Raw genomic sequence first — 26,382 nt, 5'->3', positions numbered from 1 at the left:
CTTCAACTCCACCACACTCCAAAGTCTAAAAGGCAAGTTCTCACAATCTACTTGCCAAGCCAACTTAATCACACAAGGCTACAACTCTAGGTGCACTAGCTCTATTACAACAGCCTGCGCAGTGTTATCCCAATATGCACTTAGCAGTGGCACACACCCCCAATTAGTTAGGCCTAGGCTAGCCTTGATCATGACCCCCTGTTCCATTACATAACACATATGAGTGATTGGACGAAGGCATCGGTCTGAACATTAACAGGCGTTGCTTGCGGTATGGTTTTGGAAGCATAAAGACTTTGTCTTTCATATCAGCGAGAAATAATTTCAAACAACAACAAAAAGGTTCAATAGATACACACCTTGATAGGGTTAGTGTTCCCACACGGCCATATCTCCATGTTACAGCACTTGTTTACGAAAGACTAGAGGTAACCGACGACCTGTGTTAATTAGCTATCTAGCAACTCTGGAAGTGTAGTGGAAGTGTAGTTTAGTCGAATGGTGGCACCCATAGCTGTATGGATCTGTGCAAACCTGCTACAGTAAGTGTATATTTTACATTTAAAGGATTCTTCCTTGCTGATAAAAGGGCGTTTCAAAAGCCTTATCACAAGCGATGATTATTGACATTTCTAAATGTTAAAACACAGTCTTGATTGTGGTTGGCTGAAAACTGTAGAGCGAAGGCAGAATGCTGCCATTGTATAACACTGGTTGTGATATGTGGGTGTACAATCTACAACCCTAAGGTATGTTTTGTTTATTGATGTGTACAAGCACGCGTGGCAAGAATGCAGAGGGAAAACACAACAGCAGATTATTCCATGTAAACAAACATTGTCTCGAGTCTTCTAGCAACAAGGTGCTTCACAATAGGCATGTTCGTGCCAGCTAGTCTTAACTTGAAACTAAACTAAAGCCTCTCAACCTATATTTAACTTCAATAGGCACGCAGGGTCCACTGCAACAGTTAAACACTTATCAGCTTACACGTCAGAGAGAAAGTACACGACACGTGTTTTTCATGACATGGATTTAATGGTGTAACATGGACTAAGCTAATGTTAATAACAAGGTCATAAAATAAAAGTATGATCTATTATAAACTAAATGTCGTCATTACTAAGAACTAGGTCTAGCTGTATCCAGTCATTCATAATTTAGACAACGCGAGGCCATTGCATAAACCCCAGTGTCAAACTGAGAGCAAGCCTAGCCTAGCTACCATAACAAACGTTACTCTGGCATAACATTGTCTATTTGTTTGGTAATAAGGATATAATAATGCAGTCAGTCGTTCCTATCGTTTTTAACGCGCTTCAATACTTCAGAGCAGCATTGGGTTATGCAGTACCTCATTGTTGTTATCCTTTCAGTACTCACCCTTATGCCCTTCACAACCGTGATGTTGTCATTTTCATCCGACTCAAAGGAGACGCGGCGGGTGCTATTGTTCGCTCCCATCTCTGACTACAATCAGCGAAAGTGATACCTAACTGCATGCAATGGAAATTGTTGTCATCCACCTGTTTTTAGCCAAATTTGTGAAGTCGTACACCCGGGACAGGGAGCTGCAGGGCCGCACACACGGAGACACTTCCGTAGCATGCCAGCTGTCCAATAAAGGCTGCGTTTATTGGAGGTGCGAATACGTCTTGTGCAACAGAGATGTCCATTGGTTGGGTAATATTTTAAGAGCCAAAAGGATCATTACAGTGCACTTTCAATTGTGTATGCATACACATTAACCAACAAATAAATAGATATTTGGTGGGGAGAAGAAAGAAGACATGATGTAACCCACTCAAAATAAATGCAACACTTTATAGTTAGCTATATATATATATATATATTAGGTCTTTAAAACCATACAATTGTTAATCAGTTTGGATTATACTTTCAAAAGACAGAGGAGTTTGGGCTATCTGTCATATTCACTGCTGTTCAATGGTAATTTCAATTGGCCTAATGATTTTGGGAAAAATAAACGCATAAATAGCTCCGTCAGCTAAAACTCCATCAAACCCCATCAAGCACAAGCTAAGGTTATTTTATTAAATTGTCTATGTTTTTGTTGTCATTTCAATTTTTGTAAACAAACAATGTACAAATTCAAAATATGTTGAAAACTGTCAATGATGCATGGACAATCAGTCCTTGCACCTATAATCTAGGTCCATCTTTGAATTTGACAGTGGTAACATTTCTCCAGACCCATCCCTCAGCTTTATAGCAAAACCCAGAGGTGAATTCCATATGGACTACTAGGCCTACGCATATAGCTTTCAATGAGCAAGGCAATCAGTACATATGTGGGTTCGTAGTAACGTTTTTAGAATATTTTGAGCATATGGTTTTGTTGGGTATTAAACCGGGGATAGTGAAAAAAATAGGGGATAGCATTTTCGCAGACCTTTTTGTTTACTAAATCCGTTTTTTATTTTTGTTAAGCAGACAGCAGCAAAGCACAACCTTTCACAGCTGTGTGATCTAGAGGCAGACACACACACACACATTTGTTTTACTGTCCCTGTGGGGACAAAACAATTGATTCCCATTCAAAATCCTATTTTCCCTAACCCCTAACCCTAACCCTAACCCTTCACACTTAACCCTAAACCTAACCCCTAACTCTGATTCTAACCCATCACCCCCAACCCTAAACCTAACCCCTAACTCTGATTCTAACCCTAACCCTAACCCGTCACCCCTAACCCTAAACCTAACCCCTAACTCTAATTCTAACCCTACCTGGTAGCCTAGTGGTTAGAGTGTTGGACTAGTAACCGAAAGGTTGCAAGATTGAATCCCTGAGCTGACAAGGTAAAAATCTGTCGTTCTGCCCCTGAACAAGGCAGTTAACCCACTGTTCCTAGGCCGTCATTAAAAATAAAAATGTGTTCTGAACTGACTTGCCTAGTTAAATAAAGGTAAAATCTATTTAAAAAAACGAAAACTACCCCCTAACTCTAATTCTAACCCTAATTGGAACCCTAACCCCTAAAATAGTATTTTTCCTTGTGGGGACCAGCGAAATATCCCCACTTGTCTGAATTTCCCTTGTTTTTACTATCCTTGTGAGGACTTCTGGTCCCTACAAAGATAGTAAAACCAAACACACACACATACACACACAGAGCATCCCCATGTGTTTCTATTTCTCTGGATAATAGGTTTTTAAAGGTTTTTAATGAAGCCAAAAGTGGGAGAAACATTTCCCCTGTTGATATTATCTTATCTCCAGACAGTGGCTTTGTGTGAACATATTACATAATAAACATTTACCCTGGGCAGCAATGCCCTCAGGAGCACATGGTTAGACATCCAAGAGACATATTGTATACAGATTGGATTGAACAACTGACTGCAACTATGATCCTATAGGTAACCTTGTGAGAACTTCATTATAAAGAGGATGAACAGTATAGTTATCTGTATTGCTGATGCTATGATATACATGGTTGGGTTACTTACAGTCCTTGTGGTGAAAGTGGGGGTTTTCTTCTGGAATGTTGTACAGTTGGGGGTTTAGTGCACAGCAAATTCTCCAGTGTTAAATCAACACTGAGAGTGTTCAATTTAACACGGTTCCAGTGTCTATACGGGTCCACAATTTTCAGTGTTAAATTAACACTCTTCTTAGTGTAAAGCCTTATTTGCATATTTCCTAGTGTGCCTTGCCTTTCAAGGGAATTGTAGAGTTACCACACAAGACTGAATTTGTAAGTGACATGGTTGTTGCATTCATTCAATTTCAGTGCTATGGCATTCACCAAGTGAGATCCTAAGTGAATATGTTATCATTGAAATAAAATTCTTAAAGACAATACAATATGCTTTATTTTGAGGGCCTAGTTTTACCCTAATAGAGTGGCCTGAAACTCATGTCTTTACATCAGTCCTGCAAGTCACATTTTGCTGGCTTGCAAAGTGATGTGTAATTTCTATTGGAATCCTGCCAGAGTTTGGGATATCCAACAATTTTTTGTCACCCGCAACCTGCATTTAGAATGATTGTCAGGGTTTGGAAGACTAAAATATGAGACTACCTAAAGCATCTAAACTGGAACAACCATTTCAATAATGGGTGCAATAAACCCAAGTAACAGATTGGATTAGTTTAGAAAAACACATGTCAATCAATGTACATGCAAAAACATAAATATTGAAACAAACAATAATAAAAATCAACCCGCAATAGAGCATGCTGGGAAATATTACATTGATGGGCGTGGTGTTGGTTCAACTCAGGTCCACGTTCAGTTGCCAAACATTGTTGAACATTGCAGATAGAAATGCCTTGATGTCACGTCCTGACCATAGTAAGATGTTATTTTCTATGGTAGAGTAGGTCAGGGCGTGACAGGGGGTGTTTTGTGCTTTTCTATGTTTTGTATATCTATGTTTAGGTTCTAGTTTTTCTATTTCTATGTTGTTGTTTTTTGGGTTGATCTCCAATTAGAGGCAGCTGGTCCTCGTTGTCTCTAATTGGAGATCATACTTAAGTAGGGTTTGTTTTTTCCCACCTGTGTTTGTGGGTTGTTGTCTTCTGTTTAGTTGATGTACCTGACAGAACTGTGCGCTTTCGTTTTTCGCTTTGTTATTTTTCCTTTAGTGGTTTGAGTTAGAATAAATATTCATCATGAGCAATCAACACGCTGCGCTTTGGTCCCCTCTCTACGACAGCCTTTACACTTGAATAGAGCTGACGTGATTCCCTATCCTACATGTCAAGAGAGGCATGTTTGTTCTACATAGCATATTTCTATCTAAAGGTTCCAACATGTCGCATCCCACTGAACATGCCAGCGGTTATTAACACCAATACTAGAGTTCTTTATTTACACCTTTATTTACAAGTTAAATCTAGAATTGGCTTCCTATTTCGCAACAAAGCATCCTTCACTCATGCTGCCAAACATACCCTCGTAAAACTGACCATCCTACCGATCCTCGACTTCGGCGATGTCATTTACAAAATAGCCTCCAATACCCTACTCAATAAACTGGATGCAGTCTATCACAGTGCCATCTGTTTTGTCACCAAAGCCCCATATACTACCCACCACTGCGACCTGTACGCTCTCGTTGCCTGGCCCTCGCTTTATACTCGTCGCCAAACCCACTGGCTCCAGGTCATCTACAAGATCCTGCTAGGTAAAGTCCCCCCTTATCTCCGCTCACTGGTCACCATAGCAGCACCCACCTGTAGCACACGCTCCAGCAGGTATATCTCTCTGGTCACCCCCAAAGCCAATTCTTCCTTCGGCTGCCTCTCCTTCCAGTTCTCTGCTGCCAATGACTGGAACGAACTACAAAAATCTCTGAAACTGGAAACACTTATCTCCCTCACTAGCTTTAAGCACCAGCTGTCAGAGCAGCTCACAGATCACTGCACCTGTACATAGCCCATCTATAATTTAGCCCAAACAACTACCTCGTCCCCTAATGTATGTATGTATTTATTTGTTTTGCTGCTTTGCACCCCATTATTTCTATTTTGCACTTTCTTCCACTACAAATCTACCATTTCAGTGTTTTACTTGATATATTGTATTTACTTTGCCACAATGGCCTTTTTTGCCTCCCTTATCTCACCTCATTTGCTCACATTGTATGTAGACTTATTTTTCTACTGTATTATTGACTGTATGTTTGTTTTACTCCATGTGTAACTCTGTGTTGTTGTATGTGTCGAACTGCTTTGCTTTATCTTAGCCAGGTCGCAATTGTAAATGAGAACTTGTTCTCAACTTGCCTACCTGGTTAAATAAAGGTAAAATAAATAAATAAAACACCAATGAGTGTTAATTGAACACTTACAGAGCTAATTTAACTTCTGAATCAACACTAGAAATGGTACACTGAAAGATATACACTACTGTAGGTATCACTGGCCAATTTGCTGTTTGTGTGGATGATTAAACCTAATTTAAAAAAATTACATAACCAGGTTTACGTTGAAATGATGTGACAGAAATAAAAAAAGTCACATTGTCTATTGTACAGTAGGCTATGTAATACACAGACATATCCCGTTACCTTGGAAACAACATTTTACTCCTCTATACAAACAGATACAGATGTAGGATCTTCATTTGAGCCAGTTTGCTATAGCAGGAAAATAATCCTGCAGAAACAGGAAATGTGAATTATTATGTGGATTATAATGAATGAAAAACAAAAGGAGAGCCGCACACTCTTGGAGTTCACATGCAATAATTTAATACTAACGTTTTGACAGCCAAGCTGTCTTCATCAGGGTATAGACAGCTTGGCTGTCTATACTCCGCCAGCCAGCACCTCGCCTAACCAGATTATAATTAACTGACATTTTTCATTAGGGAAAATCAAGACAGAAATTTCAACGTGGAAATTATAAACTTCAGAAGCCTTTTAAATACACTACAAGTTCTCCTGCAACAGGGTGATCCTACACCTGTATCACATCTCACACATTGTCTCCAGATGTGAGAGTTGTAGATGGTATGGGAAAACATTGAATGTAGATATTACAAAACTATTTTTTCACGCCTTTCTCCTGTTTCACCTGTACTGTATTAGTGAGTTTTAATACAATTTGCAGCTACTGTGCCTCCTCCTTAATCTGAAATGAGGGACTCAGACCTGGAACCTGGTTTAAAATATTAAATGCAATATCACACAAAATTGTAATTCTTAAACCCTGGTGTGAACTGTCCAAAAATGCTCCAGTTTTAACAGCAGTGAGACGTTAATATACAGAAATAACAGGCGCCAGGCTGACTGCTGTTGTCCTTTACACCTACAGATGTCAGTCACACAGCAATCATTTAGTGTACATCTACAGAATCTGCTGACAAATTACCTTCGTGCCATGTCATTGGAGCGAGGGCAGAAGATTAGCCCGAGACACGTAAAATGGGACATTGGCTGCAGGGAGGGGAGGGTGATAAGAACTTGAAATTGAACTTGGCCCAGGGAAGTTAGAAGCACGCGCCCATCAAAGAGAAAGTGGCCCTGCATGACACAGTGATTGTTTCTATTTTGGAGGGAACGCAAAGATCTCCCACAATGTTATCTCTGCTGTCCACAGGCACATCAATCAGCACTGGGCCTGTTGGATCGATCCCTTCCCCACCAAAATCAATGCCTTCTCCCATTCGGTTTGTTTCGAGATTGTCAGAGATACAGAGGAGCAGTTCCGGAAAACGCAGAGCTATATGTCCTAAAAACAGAAAGCCATTAACACACACTCACACACTCTCTCTCTCACGCGCGCTCACGGATGCATGCACACACTATCTCTATCTTCCTTTTTCTTTCCCCCTGGCTCTCTCTTTCACTGTAGCCTACCGTGAGGGCTAGACTGTAAATCAAAGGGTGTGCTTCAGTACTTTTACTGTAATTGCGTTTAGATTTTTTTCAAGACATTATGCTAGATATCAGTAGTGTTCTTGGTGAAGCAAGCACGATAAGAAGAACGCAATACAACAGAAGGCTTCTTGTGGGATATCAGAAGTGTTCTTGCAGAAGCAAGCACGATAAGAAGCACGCAATACAACAGAAGGCTTCTTGTGGGATATCAGAATTGTTCTTGTAGAAACAAGCACACCAATGAAAGACATTTGCAATAGAACAGTAGTATGATAAATGCAACATGCAATGGTTAGTATGGAAGTGGTGTTTTCAGTGGCGACCCGTCATTTGAGACCCACATATTTAACCAAAAAAATGTAATAATCGTTGCCTGTTTTGCATGATATTTTGGCATTAATACGTGTCACGTATGAGTTTGCAAACAATGTAAAAAATAAAGCTGCATACGAACATGGTCTCTTTTTTGCTTTCTTGAGTAAGGCAGCTCCAAAATGCAGGTGTTTCAGCCGAGCTCAGTGCTTTCTGTGGTGGTGGGAAAGCCAGCAGAAAATACAGAGCATAGGAGTTGGTCATGTTCTCTATCTGCGCCGTGATTGGCTCAGTGTTCTGTCACTCATGGGGACATTACGTCACCGCAAAATCTACAGGGAGAGCTCAAAAATTCAAGCCCCTTGGGTGCTGCCATAGAGTTACATTAGAAGTGCCCATCCAAGAAGCCTCAAGGTCATTGGCCACAGATAAAATGATGTCAAATCACGTTAGCTACCGTAGCGTTGATTGGACTGATCATGTCAACATCATACTTTCAAAATCTTAGCAAGAAAGATAGACCCCTGAGTTTAAGGGTCTCTTTTCCAAGCTTAAAGGATTAACATTCAACACCATGGGCCAGAAAAGGTTGGATACATTGGCCATGCTGTCAATCCAGCATGACTTCTGACACATTCAAAACAACTGGAACTGGGAAATCTCAGACTTTAGTGATATCAAGACAACTGGGAATGCTCTGACTGGGAAAATAAGCTTTGAACGATCATCCAATTCAGAATTCCATGTCGGGAACTCGGGCCTATTTCTTGAGCTCCAACCTGAAGATCACTCATGTCATGATTCAAACTTGTTTTTTTCAGAGTTCCCAGTTGTCTTGAAAGCACCAAAATATCCAGAGAATGCCATACTTTGATTACAAAGTTTGATGACAAAAGTTGCCCACAAGAAAGACCACCTTCCTGTTCAAGTGAGTACAGCAGAAAAAGGTGAGTCCAAAAATGTCTTGTATGCTGCTGCATAAATTATGAAATATGCCAGGGAGATATGTATGCTGTAGATAAGAAAGTAATACTAAGTGTATGTTGTGTAGTATGTTGTTAGTAGCCCATGTGCCTCACCCTAATAATTTGGTCCCTTTGCCCCTCATAACTGAGGCTACTGTTCTGACTTGGTGGTGCACATGTAGCCTATAGCCTGTTTTAGAGAAATGTAATCATTGAATATTGTAAGAGCTTTCATTGTCTGCTAATATGCCCTGTTTATTTATCCTACGGTTTTGTCTTGGTGTACAGGGAGAACACTGTAAGAAAGGCCCATGTTCTGGATTCTGTCACTGTACATTTTAATTTCAAAAGTGCTAAACAAATTGTTACATTGAGTACATCCGCCCTAGCTCTCTCATTAATGTCCTAATCGAAATTACGGATTGCTTCTTATCCGCTTGTCGTCCCCTTATGCCATAGTTTGTACATCTCAATTGTCATGAGAAACCACATTTGTTTAAGCAAGTCAGCCATATCAGCAACGTTTTTTTTAAAGGCAGTAAATGAGGCTGAATTCATTTTTTCTCTGCCAGACAAGGCTCCGCTGATAGTCAGGTGTAGCAGTGGTCAGGATTCACTCCATGGTGCTGTAAAGAAAGCGCTGCTGTTAGGACAGCTTTATGTAGGCCCTAACAGTTTGTCAGTTATCGTGCAATTAATGTTTTGTTGTGTTGTAATGTCGCTTTGATGGCATGCATCTAACATTTTTGTTTTTTTTGTTTGCCCCACCAAGATTTACATGCTAAAATCTCCATGGGCGTTTTGTAAGCACAGAGGATTTGTATTAAAAAAATCTACAAAGGACAATATCAACAAATCGAGACAGATTTTGGACTACAACTCCCAGCTTTCACAGCCACACTACCGAAGCTGAAAACATTTCCTCGTCTCTCATTGGTAGGTTGTCATTCTGTTTGGGTGCAGTAGCTGGAAAAATGGCAGCTGATACAGGGAGATACCGGAGTGCTGTTAGCAAAAGCAAAGACCCTTCAGGCTTACTTATCTCCGTTATAAGGTAAGCCCACTCAAATTGACGGTTGAATTATCCTGTCGACATAAGACGCCAGTGGGCACTACTGTTTTCATTAACTAGGCCTGTCATTTCAGGCCGTGGACAAGGAGAAACATCCTTCCTGTTGTTAGCTTCCTATCGGTTAGCTAGCTAGTTTTATGTCAAGTGAGTTTTGAGGAAATGTTAGTCAGCTACGCTAACTAATGTTTGTCATCGCGACCTGTTAGCGTAATTTAGCAGTGTTTATCATCATTGTGAGTCAAATAACACTCTTCTTCAAAAGTCACAAGGAAGGCGTGAGGAAGAAGCCACTTGCTAGCTAGTCGACCGTTAGCTTTCGTTAGCTAGCTGTCACGCTTTTGACAGCTGACCTCCCCTGCTCATACAACAAGCTCGCGACTTGGTTCAGACACTGAGTTATGAACAGAGACAAGATAACTTATTAGCTAGATAAGACCACATATGCAATGCATGCTTGTTGTTCAGCATCAGCACCCATTTATAGCCTGCTGCTGCCCTTCGCTGACAGGGTGCCATGATCATCACGGGTTGGTCTTGGCTTGAACAGTGTCGTTTATGTCATGACATGTCGTTTACTGTGTGTTTCCACGCCATTTTAAGTAGCCATTGCCGTAACTTAGTAGAGTAGCTCTCTTTACCCCTTTTTTCTCTAGATTAAACGGAGCTGTAGTCTACTGGGTTTGACAGATATCAGTGTGCATGGGAGCGAGGGTGCAGCATTTTGCAGCCGGTGGCAACTTGACACTGACTGTTGAGACCCCACATTGATGCACTTTGAGGCAAAATCCCATTCTGTATGCAATTGTTGTCTGCGACAAAGATTATCTTCCCTTTCTTATGTACCTTTCCTTATGGCTACTGCTTGCCTAATATGCCAGACTGTTACCATGGTTACCCCATGCCACTTTCATTTTGTAAATGGGACTAGGCTACTGTAAGTCTAGTTTTTGAATTAGTCATGGGTGATGGTGCATGTCAGAGCTAAGGATTCAGGTTTGATAAGTTCAGGTGAGGTTATATGAAGTATGGTAACTAGTTAGGTTGGAAATGACGGCATGGTAAATAACTAGTTATATTACATTAACAGAGAATGGACGAGATCACTTGCTTTGTGTTTCAGCTCTCACTTGTGTCAAGTAGGCATCTCAACCCGCTCTAGGGGGATGCTGCTAAGAATCTTCTCCCCCTTCCAGCTTTCAGCTGTGTGTGAAGAGCGAGGAAGCTTTAATGAGCTCTTGAGGGAGACTTTTACTTCTCCCCTTATTTTATGTGTGGTTTGGAGTTTGATGAAATACAGGGCTAAAACAAGTGTTGTCAAGTCTGTTACTCAACATTGTCCCATCCCCTGGGTCTATGACACACAAGACTGGCATGGTTTTCAGGATATAAAACCTGGCACTTTTATGTTAAGCCAATTTGGTTTGATTATTCTTTACTGTAGGACAGGGGTATTCAACTGGTCGCCCGTCAGCCAGATCCTGCCCGTTTATTTAAGACTGGCCCTTTCATCAATTCATAAACATTAATCAAATATCTGCAACAAAATCTCTGCCAAAATCCAACATTCAGAGCCAAAATGACAAACACTATTGTGGTTGTCTAGTGTGGTTTCTAGAGCCTGTTGATTTTATAACTTTTTTTTCTTCATATGAATTTGACTCCAGCGTTTGAATGGTTTAAGCTACAAAATATTATGAACCCATTCCTGAAAGCTACCACTCTCAGGAACACAAACACCTTTCCCTTTCTGATGCTCTCATTGACTCATTACAAGAAAAACACCTAATGACTGAGGGAAATTAATTCAAAGCATACTTCCTACAGACTGGAATTTGGCATTACCTGATTTGACATATCTTTGTGTTGCTTAGTTTTCACATTCTAAAATACCCGAGTTACTTTTAAGAACCTTTTAATAGGTGAGCGAGTGTTGTGCCTTTTCCTTTTCAATAATAATACTTTTTTGGGGTTGCACCTTGATTCACATTGGTTGAGCACCCTCTACTTCTTTTCTAATTACTTTTAGCAACATTTAATTTGAAGAAAAGTGCTTTATTGGTGTGTGTATTGCTTTTTTATACAGTTCTTCTGAAGAATAATCACATGTGGAAAATGTCCGGCACCCATGTAATTAAGTTTTTTACATCTGTAAGAATATAGTTGAATAGCCTGGGGTAGGGTAATGACTGACTTCTGGAAGATCGCAACATACGTGTGAAAGGGATGCATATGTTTACTAGAGGTGCCTGGGTCAAATGTGTTTGACGTATTTGAAGTGCACACTTGATTTTGGTCGGAGTTTGCTCTTCTAGGACTATTCCATCGGTTGCATTTTGTACTCGAAAAATGAAATCAAGCTCAGCCCAATTTGGCCCCTAACTGGAAATATTTGACATAGCCAATTTAATAATAATAATAATTTGGTGGGTGCTTATATTTGTCCTATTTCACACGTGTACAAGTGTGTATTAATACTCATGTGCGAATTGGAAATGTTTTTTTTTGGGTTGTATAGACGTCCTCGGAGAGTGGGGTCACGGCCATGGTCTGTCATTATCAACGGCGACCTTGGACCAATTAGGGTTAAGTGCCTTGCTCAACATATTTTTCACCTTGTCAGCTCGGGAATTCAAATCGGTGACCTTTTGCTTATTGGGCCAACGCTCTAACCGCTAGGCTACTTGCTGCCTGTATTTTACCCAGATCTAGTGACTAGACAAAATGATTAACTAGAAGTTAGGCCTACACAAGATTACGAAAAGGACCACAAGGTGACACCTTGACAGACAACTGATGAGCCTTGGCCTGCTTCCCCCTGTGTCTGTGTAGGACCCTGTCCAGCAGCGATGACAAGCAGGACAGAGAGACGGAGAAGGGCCGCCTGGAGGAGGCGTTTGAGAAGTGCGACCGGGACCTGGATGAGCAGATCGTCCAACACTACGCTGAGCTGACCACCGCCATCCGGACCTACCAGAGCATCACAGAGAGAATCACCAGCTCCCGTAACAAGATCAAAGGGGTGAGAGGGAACACACACACAATGTTTCAAATCAAATCAATCAAATTGATTTTAATTTGTCACCTGATGTGCCGAATACATCAAGTGTAGACCTTACTGTGAATTGCTTACTTACAAGCCCTTTCCCACAACGCAGAGTTTAAAAGTAAAAACATTTGCAACAAACCATTCAGAACATGTACATGGCCTGTGAATAACAGTGTGAATGCAGAGTGATGGTCCCAGGGAGTTGTACATCAAGGACATTAGTAGCAGGCAGTGTGAGGGCCTGGCTGATTTCTCTAGAGTTCCTGTGTGTGTGTGTGTGTGGCTCTGACACCTGCGTCACTGTTAGAGCCTCTGGGATAGCCCGCCAGTGTTCACCAACAGTGTGATGTCATTCCCATCTCTCCAGGCTGTGTGTCTGTGTGTCTGGATGTACAGTTGAAGTCGGAAGTTTTTATTTTTGTATTTCACCTTTTATTTAACCAGGTAAGCTAGTTGAGAACAAGTTCTCATTTACAACTGCGACCTGGCCAAGATAAAGCAAAGCAGTGCGACACAAACAACAACACAGAGTTACACATGGAATTAACAAGCGTACAGTCAATAACACAATAGAAAAAAAGAAAGTCTATATACACTGTGTGCAAATGGCGTGAGGAGGTAAGGCAATAAATAGGCCATAGTAGCCAAGTAATTACAGTTTAGCAAATTAATACTGGAGTGAAAGATGAGCAGATGATGATGTGCAAGTACAAATACTGGTGTGCAAAAGAGCGGAAAAGTAAATTAAAACAATTTGGGGATGAGGTAGGTAGATTGGGTGGGCTATTTATAGATCGGTTAGCTGCTCAGATAGCAGATGTTTAAAGTTAGTGACGGAAATATAAGTCTCCAGCTTCAGTGATTTTGAATGGTTAGAATGGCCAAGTCAAAGTCCAGACCTGAATCCAATCGAGAATCTGTGGAAAGAACTGAAAACTGCTGTTCACAAACACTCTCCATCCAACCTCACTGAGCTCGAGCTGTTTTGCAAGGAAGAATGGGCAAAAATGTCAGTCTCTCAATGTGCAAAACTGATAGAGACATACCCCAAGCGACTTACAGCTGTAATCGCAGCAAAAGGTGGCGCTACAAAGTATTAACTTAAGGGGGCTGAATAATTTTGCACGGCCAATTTTTCAGTTTTTTATTTGTTAAAAAAGTTTGAAATATCCAATAAATTTCGTTCCACTTCATAATTGTGTCCCACTTGTTGTTGATTCTTCACAAAAAATTACAGTTTTATATCTTTATGTTTGAAGCCTGAAATGTGGCAAAAGGTCGAAAAGTTCAAGGGGGCCGAATACTTTCGCAAGGCACTGTACATATGGACAATACCAAAATAAATGATCTAATGACTCTGCCTCCGCACAGCAGAATCTGCAGAGCTGTGAAGATTGTATCCCCCATATATATAACATTCTATTAGTTGCAAGAATTTTGTATAGTAATTTAAATTGAAAAAGTCGAAGTTTTGAATCCGGCATTGTTTTGCGTATCAATTCATAAACCATGTGCCATGGAATGGGTACATCAAAAATCTCTTCCCAACTATTTTGCAATTTATATGGCACAGCTGTCAGTTTTTTGGTCCTTAAATGAAATTGATATATGTTTTTATTTATCACACTTTTCTTTAACCATTTATGTTCTTTAATACAGGGCCGACATACAAGTTCCTTACTTTTTTCCCCTTCTACTTGCCTCTTCCATTTTTGTGGTAATGCTGCAATTAAATGGTTGTAATTTTGGGTTGAGCAGACATTTCCATATGTCTGTGTTAGCTGCATGTGTGACATCACTCCACCAGTCCTATTTATAATATCATTCACTAAAATTATACCTTTTTTAAACATTTCTTCGAAAAATACCGTTTTTTTTTATCAATTACTATATTTGAATTTAACCACAATATTTGTTGTATTATTTGTTCTGTGGATTAAACTGAAATTGCAACCAACTTTCTAAGGCTTGTTTAAAAAATAAAGATATTTTGGAGATTATTTCCTTTTCAAACAACCGAAAGTGGGCAGGTGTAATCTGAATAAAGGGAAAAAGGCCCTTCTTGAACATAGGATGAGACATTCGTACCAATTTACTAGAAAACCAGTTTGGATTTAAATATAACTTTGGTATGACTGATGCCTTTAGTGAGAGGTCTAATGCTTTAATATGTAATCATTTCTGCCCTCCGAATTCATATTCGTTATATAAATAGGCCCTTTTAATTTTATCTGGCTTGCTGTTCCAAATACAATTGAATATTTTATGTTCATAGAATTTAAAAAGCAAGTCACTAGGTGTTGGCAAACAATAAGCAAATAGGTAAACTGTGATATGACTAAAGAGTTAATCAGGGTGATTTTTCCACAAATAGACAAGATCTTGCTACCATGGAAAGGAAAATACCTATCTATTTTTGATAACTTTCTATAAAAATGTATTGGAGTGAGATCATTTCTTTCTTTTGGGATTTGTATACCGAGTATGTCCACATCTCCGTCAGACCATTTAATTGGTAAACTACATGGTAATGTAAAATGTGCATTGTTTAGTGATCCAATATGTAATATAGTACACTTAATTATTTGGTTTTAATCCAGAGAGGATAGCACAAGTATCCAGATCCTCTGAGGCCGTGGAGAGACTCTAATTGTGGTTTTAAAAGAAAACATGAATCATCGGCGTACAATGACACCTTAGTTTTTAAGCCACGGATTTCGAATCCCTAAATATTATTATTTGATCTAATCTTAACAGCTAACATTTCGATGGCAATAACAAATAAATATGCCGATAGTGGACAACCTTGTTTTACTCCTCTAGATAGTTTAAGTCTCCGTATATACACTAATTCCAATATATCCATGACATTTATGATTTCCTTAAGTGCCTGAGGGTGATTTCCTTTCCGGTCCAGAGAGGTAATTAAGACCGTATTTAAAATCTCCCACCATAATAATAGAGTCTAGTGTTGCTTGTAGAGTTGATAAATGTGTGTATATATATATATATATATATATATATATATATATATATATATATATATATATATAAAAAATATTTTTTTCAAAGAAGCTTGGATCATCATTATCCGGACCGTATAGGTTAATAAGCAATATCTGTTTATTGTCCAATAACATATATAAAATAATCCAGCTACCTTGATAATCTGTTTGGACAATTTGCACATTTGAATGAAAATTACTGTTAATTAAAACCATCACCCCTTTTGAATTTCTTTACCCACTGTGATAGACTGCATCCAGTTTGCTGAGTAGAGTATTGGAAGCTATTTTGTAAATGACATCGCCCAAGTCAAGGATCGGTTGGATAGTCAGTTTTACGAGGATATGTTTGGCAGCATGAGTGAAGGAGGCTTTGTTGCAAAATAGGAAGCCGATTCTAGATTTCATTTTGGATTGGAGATGTTTAATATGAGTCTGGAAGGAGAGTTTACAGTCTAGCCAGAAACCTAGGTATTTGTAGTTGTCCACATATTCTAAGTCAGAACCGTCCAGTAGTGATGCTGGGCGGGCGGGAGGGTGCGGGCAGTGAACGGTTGAAAAGCATGCATTTTTGGTTTTACTAGCGTTTAAGAGCAGTTGGAGGCCATCGAAGGAGTGTTGTATGGCATTGAAGTTTTTTTGGAGGTTTGTTAACACAGTGTCCAAAGAAGGGCCAGATGTATACAGAATGGTGTCGTCTGCGTAGAGGTGGATCAGGGAATCACCCGCAGCAAGAGCGACATCGTTGATATATACAGAGAAAAGAGTCGGCACAAGAATTGAACCCTGTGGTACCCCCATAGAGACTGTCAGAGGTCCGGACAACAGGCCCTCTGATTTGACACACTGAACTCTGTCTGAGAAGTAGCTGGTGAACCAGGCGAGGCAGTCATTTGAGAAACCAATGCTGTTGAGTCTGCCGATAAGGATATGGTGATTGACAGAGTCGAAAGCCTTGGCCAGGTCGATGAAGACGGCTGCACAGTACTGTCTTTTATCGATGGCGATTATGATATTGTTTAGTACCTTGTGCATGGCCGAGGTGCACCCGAGTTTACATAAACTTAGGTTGGTGTCATTAAAACTCGTTTTTCTACCACTCCACATATTTCTTGTTAACAAACTATAGTTTTGGCAAGTCAGTTAGGACATCTACTTTGTGCATGACACAAGTACATTTTCTAACAATTGTTTACAGACATATTATTTCACTTATAATTCACTGTATCACAATTCCAGTGGGTCAGAAGTTAAAGTATACTAAGTTGACTGTGCCTTTAAACAGCTTGTAAAATTCCAGAAAATTATGTCATGGCTTTAGAAGCTTCCGATAGGCTAATTGACATCATTCAAACTCAGTGCCTCTTTGTTTAACATCATGGGAAAATCAAAAGAAATCCGCCAAGACCTCAGAAAACAAATTCTAGACCTCCACAAGTTTGGTTCATCCTTAGGAGCAATTTCCAAATGCCTGAATGTGCTACATTCATCTGTACAAACGATAGTACGCAAGTATAAACACCATGGGATCACGCAGCCGTCATACAGCCCTGGAAGCGATCACGTTCTGTCTCCTAGAGATGAACGTACTTTGGTGCAAAACGTGCAAATCAATCCCAGAACAGCAGCAAAGGACCTAGTGAAGATGCTGGAGGAAACAGGTACAAAAGTATCTATATCCACAGTAAAACGATTCCTATATTGACATAACCTGAAAGGCCACTCAGCAAGGATGAAGCCACTGCTCCAAAACCGCCATAAAAAATCCAGACTGCGGTTTGCAACTGCACATGGGGACAAAGATTGTACTTTTTGGAGAAATGTCCTCTGGTCTGATGAAACAAAAAATAGAACCGTTTGGCCATAATGACCATCGTTATGTTTGGAGGAAAAAGGGGGAGGCTTGCAAGCCGAAGAACACCATCCCAACCGTGAAGCACGGGGGTGGCAGCATCATGTTGTGGGGGTGCTTTGCTGCAGGAGGGACTGGTGCACTTCACAAAATAGATGAGAATGGAAAATGATGTGGATATGTTGAGGCAACATCTCAAGACCTCAGTCAGGAAGTTAAAGCTTGGTCGCAAATGGGTCTTCCAAATGGTCAATGACCTCAAGCATACTTCCAAAGTTTGGGCAAAATGGCTTAAGGACAACAAAGTCAAGGTATTGGAGTGGCCATCACAAAGCCCTGACCTCAATCCAATAGAAAATTTGTGGGCAGAACTGAAAAAGCCTGACTCAGTTACACCAGCTCTGTCAGGAGGAATGGGCAAAAATTCACCCAACTTGTTGTGGGTGGCCTCCCAAAACATTTGACCCAAGTTAAACAATTTGAAGGCAATGCTACCAAATACTAATTGAGTGTATGTAAACTTCTGACCCACTGGGAATGTGATGAAAGAAATAAAAGCTGAAATAAATAATTCTCTCTACTATTATTCTGACATTTCACATTCTTAAAATAAAGTGGTGATCCTAACTGACCTAAGACAGGGAATTTACTAGGATTAAATGGATTAAACTCCGTTTTTCACAATTCCTGACATTTAAATGTATTTGGCTAAGCTGTATGTAAACTTCTGACTTCAACTGTATGTGAGACTGTTACAAAGAGAACCAAGAAAGGTTTCCTAAGACTTGTGTGAAATGGTGCTTTTGTGCCACATTAAGTGCCCATTGATTCAGGCAGGATTCTGAGCTTTGAAACTGAAAGGAGAGTGTTCATGTGTCCATGAAACTATTTAGAACGTTCCAGATAGAAATGTAATGAATAGAGCTGACATAACTCCCTATTCTACCTGACAAATAATCACGTCTGTTCTGCGCAATACATTTCTATCTGAACATTCTAAACGCTTGCCTCTCTTGTCTCTGAACGGACCCATGGGTCATGTTCATTAGGGCACACAACAGAAAACGTTTAAAAATGCTTTGCAGCAGAGATGAAAAAGAGTTTCTTATTGATTAGTAGTCCCTCCCTGTTTCAGTCAACTTTCTTTAGTTTGGTGCCTAATGAACACAACCCTGGTGCCTCACCTGTCTCACCCTGGGGGTGGGGTTGATTCATTAGCGCACACCGACGCAAAACATTTTACAACAGTCCAAGTACTCTGTCCCTGTTTCAGTCAATTTTTTTCCCTTTATCGCCTGATGAACACCCTGGTGTCTGACCTGTGTGATGTCCCATTGTATCCCAGGTGAAGGAGAACCTGCTGTCCTGTAAGATGCTGCTCCACTGCAAGAGGGATGAACTGAGGAAGCTGTGGATCGAAGGCATCGAGCATAAACACGTCCTCAACCTGCTGGACGAGATCGAGAGTATCAAGCAGGTCCCACAGAGACTGGAGGCCTGCATGGCCAGCAAGCACTACCTGCACGCCACCGACATGCTGGTAAGAGTGAGTGAGTGTGTATGCATGTGGAGGTGGGGTGGTAGGTGAGGATGTGGTTTGTATGAAAAGTGTGTTAAGTTTGATGTTTGGGGCCATGGTGGGGCGTGAGTGCAAGAGAATGGGATTCGTATGATTAACACCGGGATATGGCAATCCAGACATCCAGCTAGATTTTGAATTCCTGACGTTGACCTGACACTTGACTATCATATTACATGATTGCTGTCCTCCTTGGCTACAGAAATGGACAGGCTGGACTGTCAGTTTTCTTCCATTTGGTGCCTTATGAACACGACCCAATCTCCCTTCCAGCCGGTCAGCTTCGTGAAAGCGGCCCAGGGGCCACCACAGGTGTGTGGGTTGACTTTGATGTGTGTTTTGTGGCACGCTCTGCGGGGGCCAAAGCACTAAATGGCTGGTACAACTCAGTGGTCTCTCCTTTCCCTTCTTCCTCCGTTCACTCCTACACTCTTCTTCCAAACTCAGGTAAGTAGGGCCTAGTCAGTTCATCTCTGCTCCAGAACAGGCAGATTTGAGAGGGAGGACGAGGGATGTCTGGCCCCCTGAGGCCCCTGAAGACCTTCTGTCTCTTTGTCTCCCACTCGAAGTCCTTTGTGGGGGCCGCAAACCTAAAATCTACATTAAAGCACTTTTTACATGGTGTGGTGAAGTTGATGGAAGCTGGTGACACTATTTAGGAAAATCACTCCCATCTGAGCTAAATATATTAACTGTTATGTATGTAGTGGTTCTTCCTTTAAACGTTCTGATCTTTATGCCACGACCGTTTGTGGTAGATGGTGGCAGATTGTGGTAAATTGCGTCATTCTGTCATTGCACCACACTATCACAAGGGGGAGTTAGAACACAGATCTATCGGTAGTCTAAACTGTGGCACAAATTGACTATCTTTTCCTAAATGATGGAGGTGTGAATGTTTCAGTCCGAGAGTCTCTGGCTCTACAGTCCTGCATCAGGCGGGTGGTCCTGGAGTTGAGAGAGAACTTGGGTAAATACAATGGCGCAATTACACTTGACATGTGGACTGACGATTTTCAAAAAATTGGCACAGTGGGCTTTTGGTTTCTCTCCCTCTAAAAACAGAAATAAATAATTCTAAATAACAAATGGTCTTTTACCACAGTGTGAAAGAGTGACAGCCCCTCTATAGAATGTGAGTTCGTGAAACACGGAGTTCTTCTTTGCTAATATGAAGAAGAAACTGAATGAAAGAGAGTCCAGCGAGGATAGGGAGTTGCCCATATTTTCAAGACCTGAGCTACTTCATTTATTTATGAAATATACTTGTTTTATTTAGGCAATTTAATATATTAGTTTACACTTGGCCTATTTAGTAGGATTTCTTCAAATTGCCGTGCAGGAAAATGATGTCATCCACCGTGCCTGGTCGCAGGCTAACAGCTAGCTTCTCTCTGAAACCACACATCCATCTGAAGGTGACACTTTATCCACCGTGCCTGGTCGCAGGCTAACAGCTAGCTTCTCTCTGAAACCACACATCCATCTGAAGGTGACGCTTTATCCACCGTGCCTGGTCGCAGGCTAACAGCTAGCTTCTCTCTGAAACCACACATCCATCTGAAGGTGACGCTTTATCCACCGTGCCTGGTCGCAGGCTAACAGCTAGCTTCTCTCTGAAACCACACATCCTTCTGAAGGTGACGCTTTATCCACCGTGCCTGGTCGCAGGCTAACAGCTAGCTTCTCTCTGAAACCACACATCCTTCTGAAGGTGACGCTTTATCCACCGTGCCTGGTCGCAGGCTAACAGCTAGCTTCTCTCTGAAACCACAAATCTATCTGAAGGTGACGCTTTATCCACCGTGCCTGGTCGCAGGCTAACAGCTAGCTTCTCTCTGAAACCACACATCCATCTGAAGGTGATGCTTTATCCACCGTGCCTGGTCGCAGGCTAACAGCTAGCTTCTCTCTGAAACCACAAATCCATCTGAAGGTGACGCTTTATCCACCGTGCCTGGTCGCAGGCTAACAGCTAGCTTCTCTCTGAAACCACACATCCATCTGAAGGTGATGCTTTATCCTTTGGAACCACACAATTACCAGGTGGACAATAGGCCTCTTGAAGCGATAGAGGAAATATATATTTTTTGCCTGATGCAGGACTGCGATAGGAGAGAGACTGGCTGAAACATTCACACCTCCATTAATATACAAAAGGATAGTCTAATAGCTCGGCTAGTTGTGAAAAATCCCCCAATTTGTGCCACAGTTTTAATTACTGATAGTTGCTGCAGTCATTCAGAGTTGAGTCCTATTGTAAAGTGTAGCCTAATGGCCAAAAAGGGGCAAACTTGCAATGTATTTCATGTTTAAGTACTATAAAGTTGAACATTTCTAACTCCACATCAAAGAATATGAAATAATGTGTCTTAAACCCTGCATTATAATATAACTTATTTTGAACGAAAGAAGACCATGTAGGAAGACAGAAGACCATATAACGCATATAGACACATATACATTATTTGTTAATCAACATCTTTATGCTTTCGTTAATAATAAAAAGACTCTTTCAAAATACAGATGTTTATTTCAACTACATCTCCGCTACATTTTAGTTGCACTTCCCCCCAGCTCCACAACCATGGGTAAAACCTTGCTGAGAAGATCAATGTATTGTTGTATTGTCAGTTTCTCAACAAAAAAACGGTTTAACATATTTTGAATTAATTCCTGAATTCAAATGCTTTAGCTGACATTTTGCCATTTATTTACTGTTGAATTATTCAAGTCTCTTTTTTTGATTGGAATAGAAACACACTTCTGTGCTGGAGATCTTTTTAAGAATACAAAAGAAGCCAGCCACCCTTGATGGGCTATCAGCAGGACAATAGACTCTTGCCGAGTTTAGAGACTTTAAATGTTTGCGAGGCATGTCACTACTCTCATCTCTTTGCATAGCCCACCAAATGCACAGTTTTTTTTATTAAATTGATTCATATTATGGTGTTTCTATTCCAAGAATAGTCTAGTTCAGCTCAAAACGGTGCTGAACTAGTTGACCACACACGGGTAGGCTACTGCTTCAAATCCTATTATAACAATTGGATGACTTTGGGTGTTTGAGTCAGCAACAATTTGTTGCCTTCATTAGCCTACTTTATTCTAATATTTATGTCATTCAGTGATATTTATTCTCATAGTAATTTGTTATGGTTCCATCCAGAAGTGGTTAACCTCTACGGGATCAGTGCCCCCCCCCCACACACACACACAGGACGGTTGAGCTAATGTGATTAGCATGAGGTTGTAAGTAACAAAAAAAAATCCCAGGACGGAGACATGGGCAGAAAGCTTAAATTCTTGTTAATCTAACTGCACTGTCCAATTTACAGTAGCTATTACAGTGAAAGAATACCATGCTATTGTTTGAGGAGAGTGCACCATTATGAACTTGAAAATGTATTAATAAACCAAGTCTTGATATAACATTTTGAATAGATATGCAATGGTTCATTGGATCAGTCTAAAGCTTTGCACATACTCTGCTGCCATCTATTGGCCAAAATCGAAATTGCGCTTTGGCTGGAATAATACATTATGGCCTTTCTCTTGCATTTCAAAGATGATGGTACAAACCCCCCCACAAAAAAGCGCATGTTTTTTCTTTGTATTATCTTTTACCAGATCTAATGTGTTTTATTCTCCTACATTAATTTCACATTTTCACAAACTTCAAAGTGTTTCCTTTCAAATGGTATCAATAATATGCATATCCTTGCTTCAGGTCCTGAGCTACAGGCAGTTAGATTTGGGTTTGTCATTTTAGGTGAAAAAAAAGAATAAGAAAAAAGGGTTGGATCCTTATTAAGCTACATTTCTAAAAGTGTAAACTGCACAACAACTACTATAATAATTAAAAAACGAATTATGATCAATCCCATATATTCTGTTCTAACAAAAAAATGTTAAGTCTCTAGTACAGCCAATATTAAAAACAGTCAAATGCATAGGGGCAGCACATAGCCTAGTGGTTCGAGCGTTGGGCCAGTAACCTAAAGAAGCTGACAAGTTAAAAATCTGTCATTGTGCCCCTGAGCAAGGCAGTTAACCCACTGTTCCCCTGGGTGCCGAAGACGTAGTTTAGATTATGACAGCCTCCCTCACCATTCTGATTCTGAGGGGTTGGGTTAAATGCAGAAGACACATTTCACTTGAATACATTCAATTGGACAACTGACTAGGTATCCCCCTTTCCCATTTGTGAATTCACTCACATTAGCCGACATGTTGCGGTTTATTCATTGTTTCATTATTCAAGGCACCCTTTATTTCGTTTTATATCTAAAATGCTTGACTGTATTTAAAGACATGGATGACTTGAATGGTTGTTTGATATACTGTATCCTTTATGCCAAAAAGTAAGTTACGCTAAACCAGCTACAGTAAACAGGACTATTAGGCCTACAGCCCCATGTCATTTCAATAACTTACCTTCTCAAAGACGCCCTCTGGTGGTCAAACTAGCGTTATTGGCAACAAAATAATATGATGTCATGCACTCTAGTGTGCCATACAAACGCAGCACACTGCAAGCGGTGCTGCAGTAGGACGCAACTTTTAAAGGAAGAACCACTGAAGTGGTAGGCTTGGTGGTATACTCAGGTATTTGGAAAAAGCCACAGGTGGTTTTTCAATACCGTCAAAACATTATTTATTTTTTTTAAGTGTATTATTTTACATTATGAAGCTTAATGTAGTTCCCCAGAACAGTTGAGCCAGTCTCATTTATGTAACAGCACAACAGGGGAAAACAGGAGCTGGTCAGTCCATAGCAGCACAACAGGAGAACACAGGAGCTGGTCAGTCCATAGCAGCACAACAGGAGAACACAGGAGCTGGTCAGTCCATAGCAGCACAACAGGAGCTGGTCAGTCCATAGCAGCACAACAGGAGCTGGTCAGTCCATAGCAGCACAACAGGAGAACACAGGAGCTGGTCAGTCCATAGCAGCACAACAGGAGCTGGTCAGTCCATAGCAGCACAACAGGAGCTGGTCAGTCCATAGCAGCACAACAGGAGCTGGTCAGTCCATAGCAGCACAACAGGAGCTGGTCAGTCCATAGCAGCACAACAGGAGCTGGTCAGTCCATAGCAGCACAAGGAAACACAGGAGCTGGTCAGTCCATAGCAGCACAACAGGAGCTGGTCAGTCCATAGCAGCACAACAGGAGAACACAGGAGCTGGTCAGTCCATAGCAGCACAACAGGAGCTGGTCAGTCCATAGCAGCACAACAGGGGAAAACAGGAGCTGGTCAGTCCATAGCAGCACAACAGGGGCTGGTCAGTCCATAGCAGCACAACAGGAGAAAACAGGAGCTGGTCAGTCCATAGCAGCACAACGAGCTGGTCAGTCCATAGCAGCACAACAGGGGCTGGTCAGTCCATAGCAGCACAACAGGAGAACACAGGAGCTGGTCAGTCCATAGCAGCACAACAAACAGGAGCTGGTCAGTCCATAGCAGCACACAAAACAGGAGCTGGTCAGTCCATAGCAGCACAACAGGAGAACACAGGAGCTGGTCAGTCCATAGCAGCACAACAGGAGCTGGTCAGTCCATAGCAGCACACAGGAACAGGAGCTGGTCAGTCCATAGCAGCACAACAGGAGCTGGTCAGTCCATAGCAGCACAACAGGGGAAACAGGAGCTGGTCAGTCCATAGCAGCACAACAGGGAGCTGGTCAGTCCATAGCAGCACAACGAGAAACAGGAGCTGGTCAGTCCATAGCAGCACAACAGGGGCTGGTCAGTCCATAGCAGCACAACAGGGGCTGGTCAGTCCATAGCAGCACAACAGGAGAAAACAGGAGCTGGTCAGTCCAGAGCAGCACAACAGGAGGACTGGTCAGTTCATAGCAGCACAACAGGGGCTGGTCAGTCCATAGCAGCACAACAGGAGAACACAGGAGCTGGTCAGTCCATAGCAGCACAACAGGAGCTGGTCAGTCCATAGCAGCACAACAGGAGCTGGTCAGTCCATAGCAGCACAACAGGAGAACACAGGAGCTGGTCAGTCCATAGCAGCACAACAGGAGAACACAGGAACTGGTCAGTCCATAGCAGCACAACAGGAGCTGGTCAGTCCATAGCAGCACAAAAGAACACAGGAGCTGGTCAGTCCATAGCAGCACAACAGGAGGAAAACAGGAGCTGGTCAGTCCATAGCAGCACAACAGGGGCTGGTCAGTCCATAACAGCACAACAGGAGAACACAGGAGCTGGTCAGTCCATAGCAGCACAACAGGAGAACACAGGAGCTGGTCAGTCCATAGCAGCACAACAGGAGCTGGTCAGTCCATAGCAGCACAGACAGGAGCTGGTCAGTCCATAGCAGCACAACAGGAGAACACAGGAGCTGGTCAGTCCATAGCAGCACAACAGGAGCTGGTCAGTCCATAGCAGCACAACAGGAGAACACAGGAGCTGGTCAGTCCATAGCAGCACAACAGGAGCTGGTCAGTCCATAGCAGCACAACAGGAGAAAACAGGATCTGGTCAGTCCATAGCAGCACAACAGGGGCTGGTCAGTCCATAGCAGCACAACAGGGGCTGGTCAGTCCATAGCAGCACAACAGGGGCTGGTCAGTCCATAGCAGCACAACAGGAGCTGGTCAGTCCATAGCAGCACAACAGGAGCTGGTCAGTCCATAGCAGCACAACAGGAGCTGGTCAGTCCATAGCAGCACAACAGGAGCTGGTCAGTCCATAGCAGCACAACAGGAGCTGGTCAGTCCATAGCAGCACAACAGGAGCTGGTCAGTCCATAGCAGCACAACAGGAGCTGGTCAGTCCATAGCAGCACAACAGGAGCTGGTCAGTCCATAGCAGCACAACAGGGGCTGGTCAGTCCATAGCAGCACAACAGGAGCTGGTCAGTCCATAGCAGCACAACAGGGGAAAACAGGAGCTGGTCAGTCCATAGCAGCACAACAGGAGCTGGTCAGTCCATAGCAGCACAACAGGAGCTGGTCAGTCCACAACAGGAGAAAACAGGAGCTGGTCAGTCCATAGCAGCACAACAGGAGCTGGTCAGTCCATAGCAGCACAACAGGGGCTGGTCAGTCCATAGCAGCACAACAGGAGCTGGTCAGTCCACAACAGGAGAAAACAGGAGCTGGTCAGTCCATAGCAGCACAACAGGAGCTGGTCAGTCCATAGCAGCACAACAGGAGAACACAGGAGCTGGTCA

The 26,382-nt window shown here is 41.8% G+C and overlaps 2 protein-coding genes across 7 annotated transcripts in view; one reads left to right on the top strand and one right to left on the bottom strand.

The window, feature by feature from the left end:
* chchd3a (coiled-coil-helix-coiled-coil-helix domain containing 3a) overlaps positions 1–1,637 on the bottom strand; it is a 99,594-nt gene extending 97,957 nt beyond the window's left edge. For 4 of the 5 annotated variants that reach the window (XM_045722270.1, XM_045722272.1, XM_045722273.1 and 1 more), the window contains exon 1: positions 1,384–1,637. In XM_045722270.1, the coding sequence (XP_045578226.1) occupies positions 1,384–1,464 (81 nt within the window). In that variant the 5' untranslated portion in view covers positions 1,465–1,637. The remainder of the gene's footprint in view (positions 1–1,383) is intronic. The other variant, XM_045722275.1, reaches the window with a different exon arrangement.
* Positions 1,638–9,563: 7,926 nt separating this feature from the next.
* Positions 9,564–26,382, top strand: part of LOC106609608 (exocyst complex component 4) — a 284,451-nt gene continuing 267,632 nt past the window's right edge. For both annotated transcript variants that reach the window (XM_045722267.1, XM_045722266.1), the window contains exons 1-3: positions 9,564–9,687; positions 12,535–12,724; positions 18,954–19,148. In XM_045722267.1, the coding sequence (XP_045578223.1) occupies positions 9,608–9,687; positions 12,535–12,724; positions 18,954–19,148 (465 nt within the window). In that variant the 5' untranslated portion in view covers positions 9,564–9,607. The remainder of the gene's footprint in view (positions 9,688–12,534; positions 12,725–18,953; positions 19,149–26,382) is intronic.

This window comes from Salmo salar, chromosome ssa07, assembly GCF_905237065.1.
Source record: "Salmo salar chromosome ssa07, Ssal_v3.1, whole genome shotgun sequence".
NCBI classification, from domain to species: domain Eukaryota; kingdom Metazoa; phylum Chordata; class Actinopteri; order Salmoniformes; family Salmonidae; genus Salmo; species Salmo salar.
This window is presented reverse-complemented; position numbering and strand designations above follow the sequence as displayed.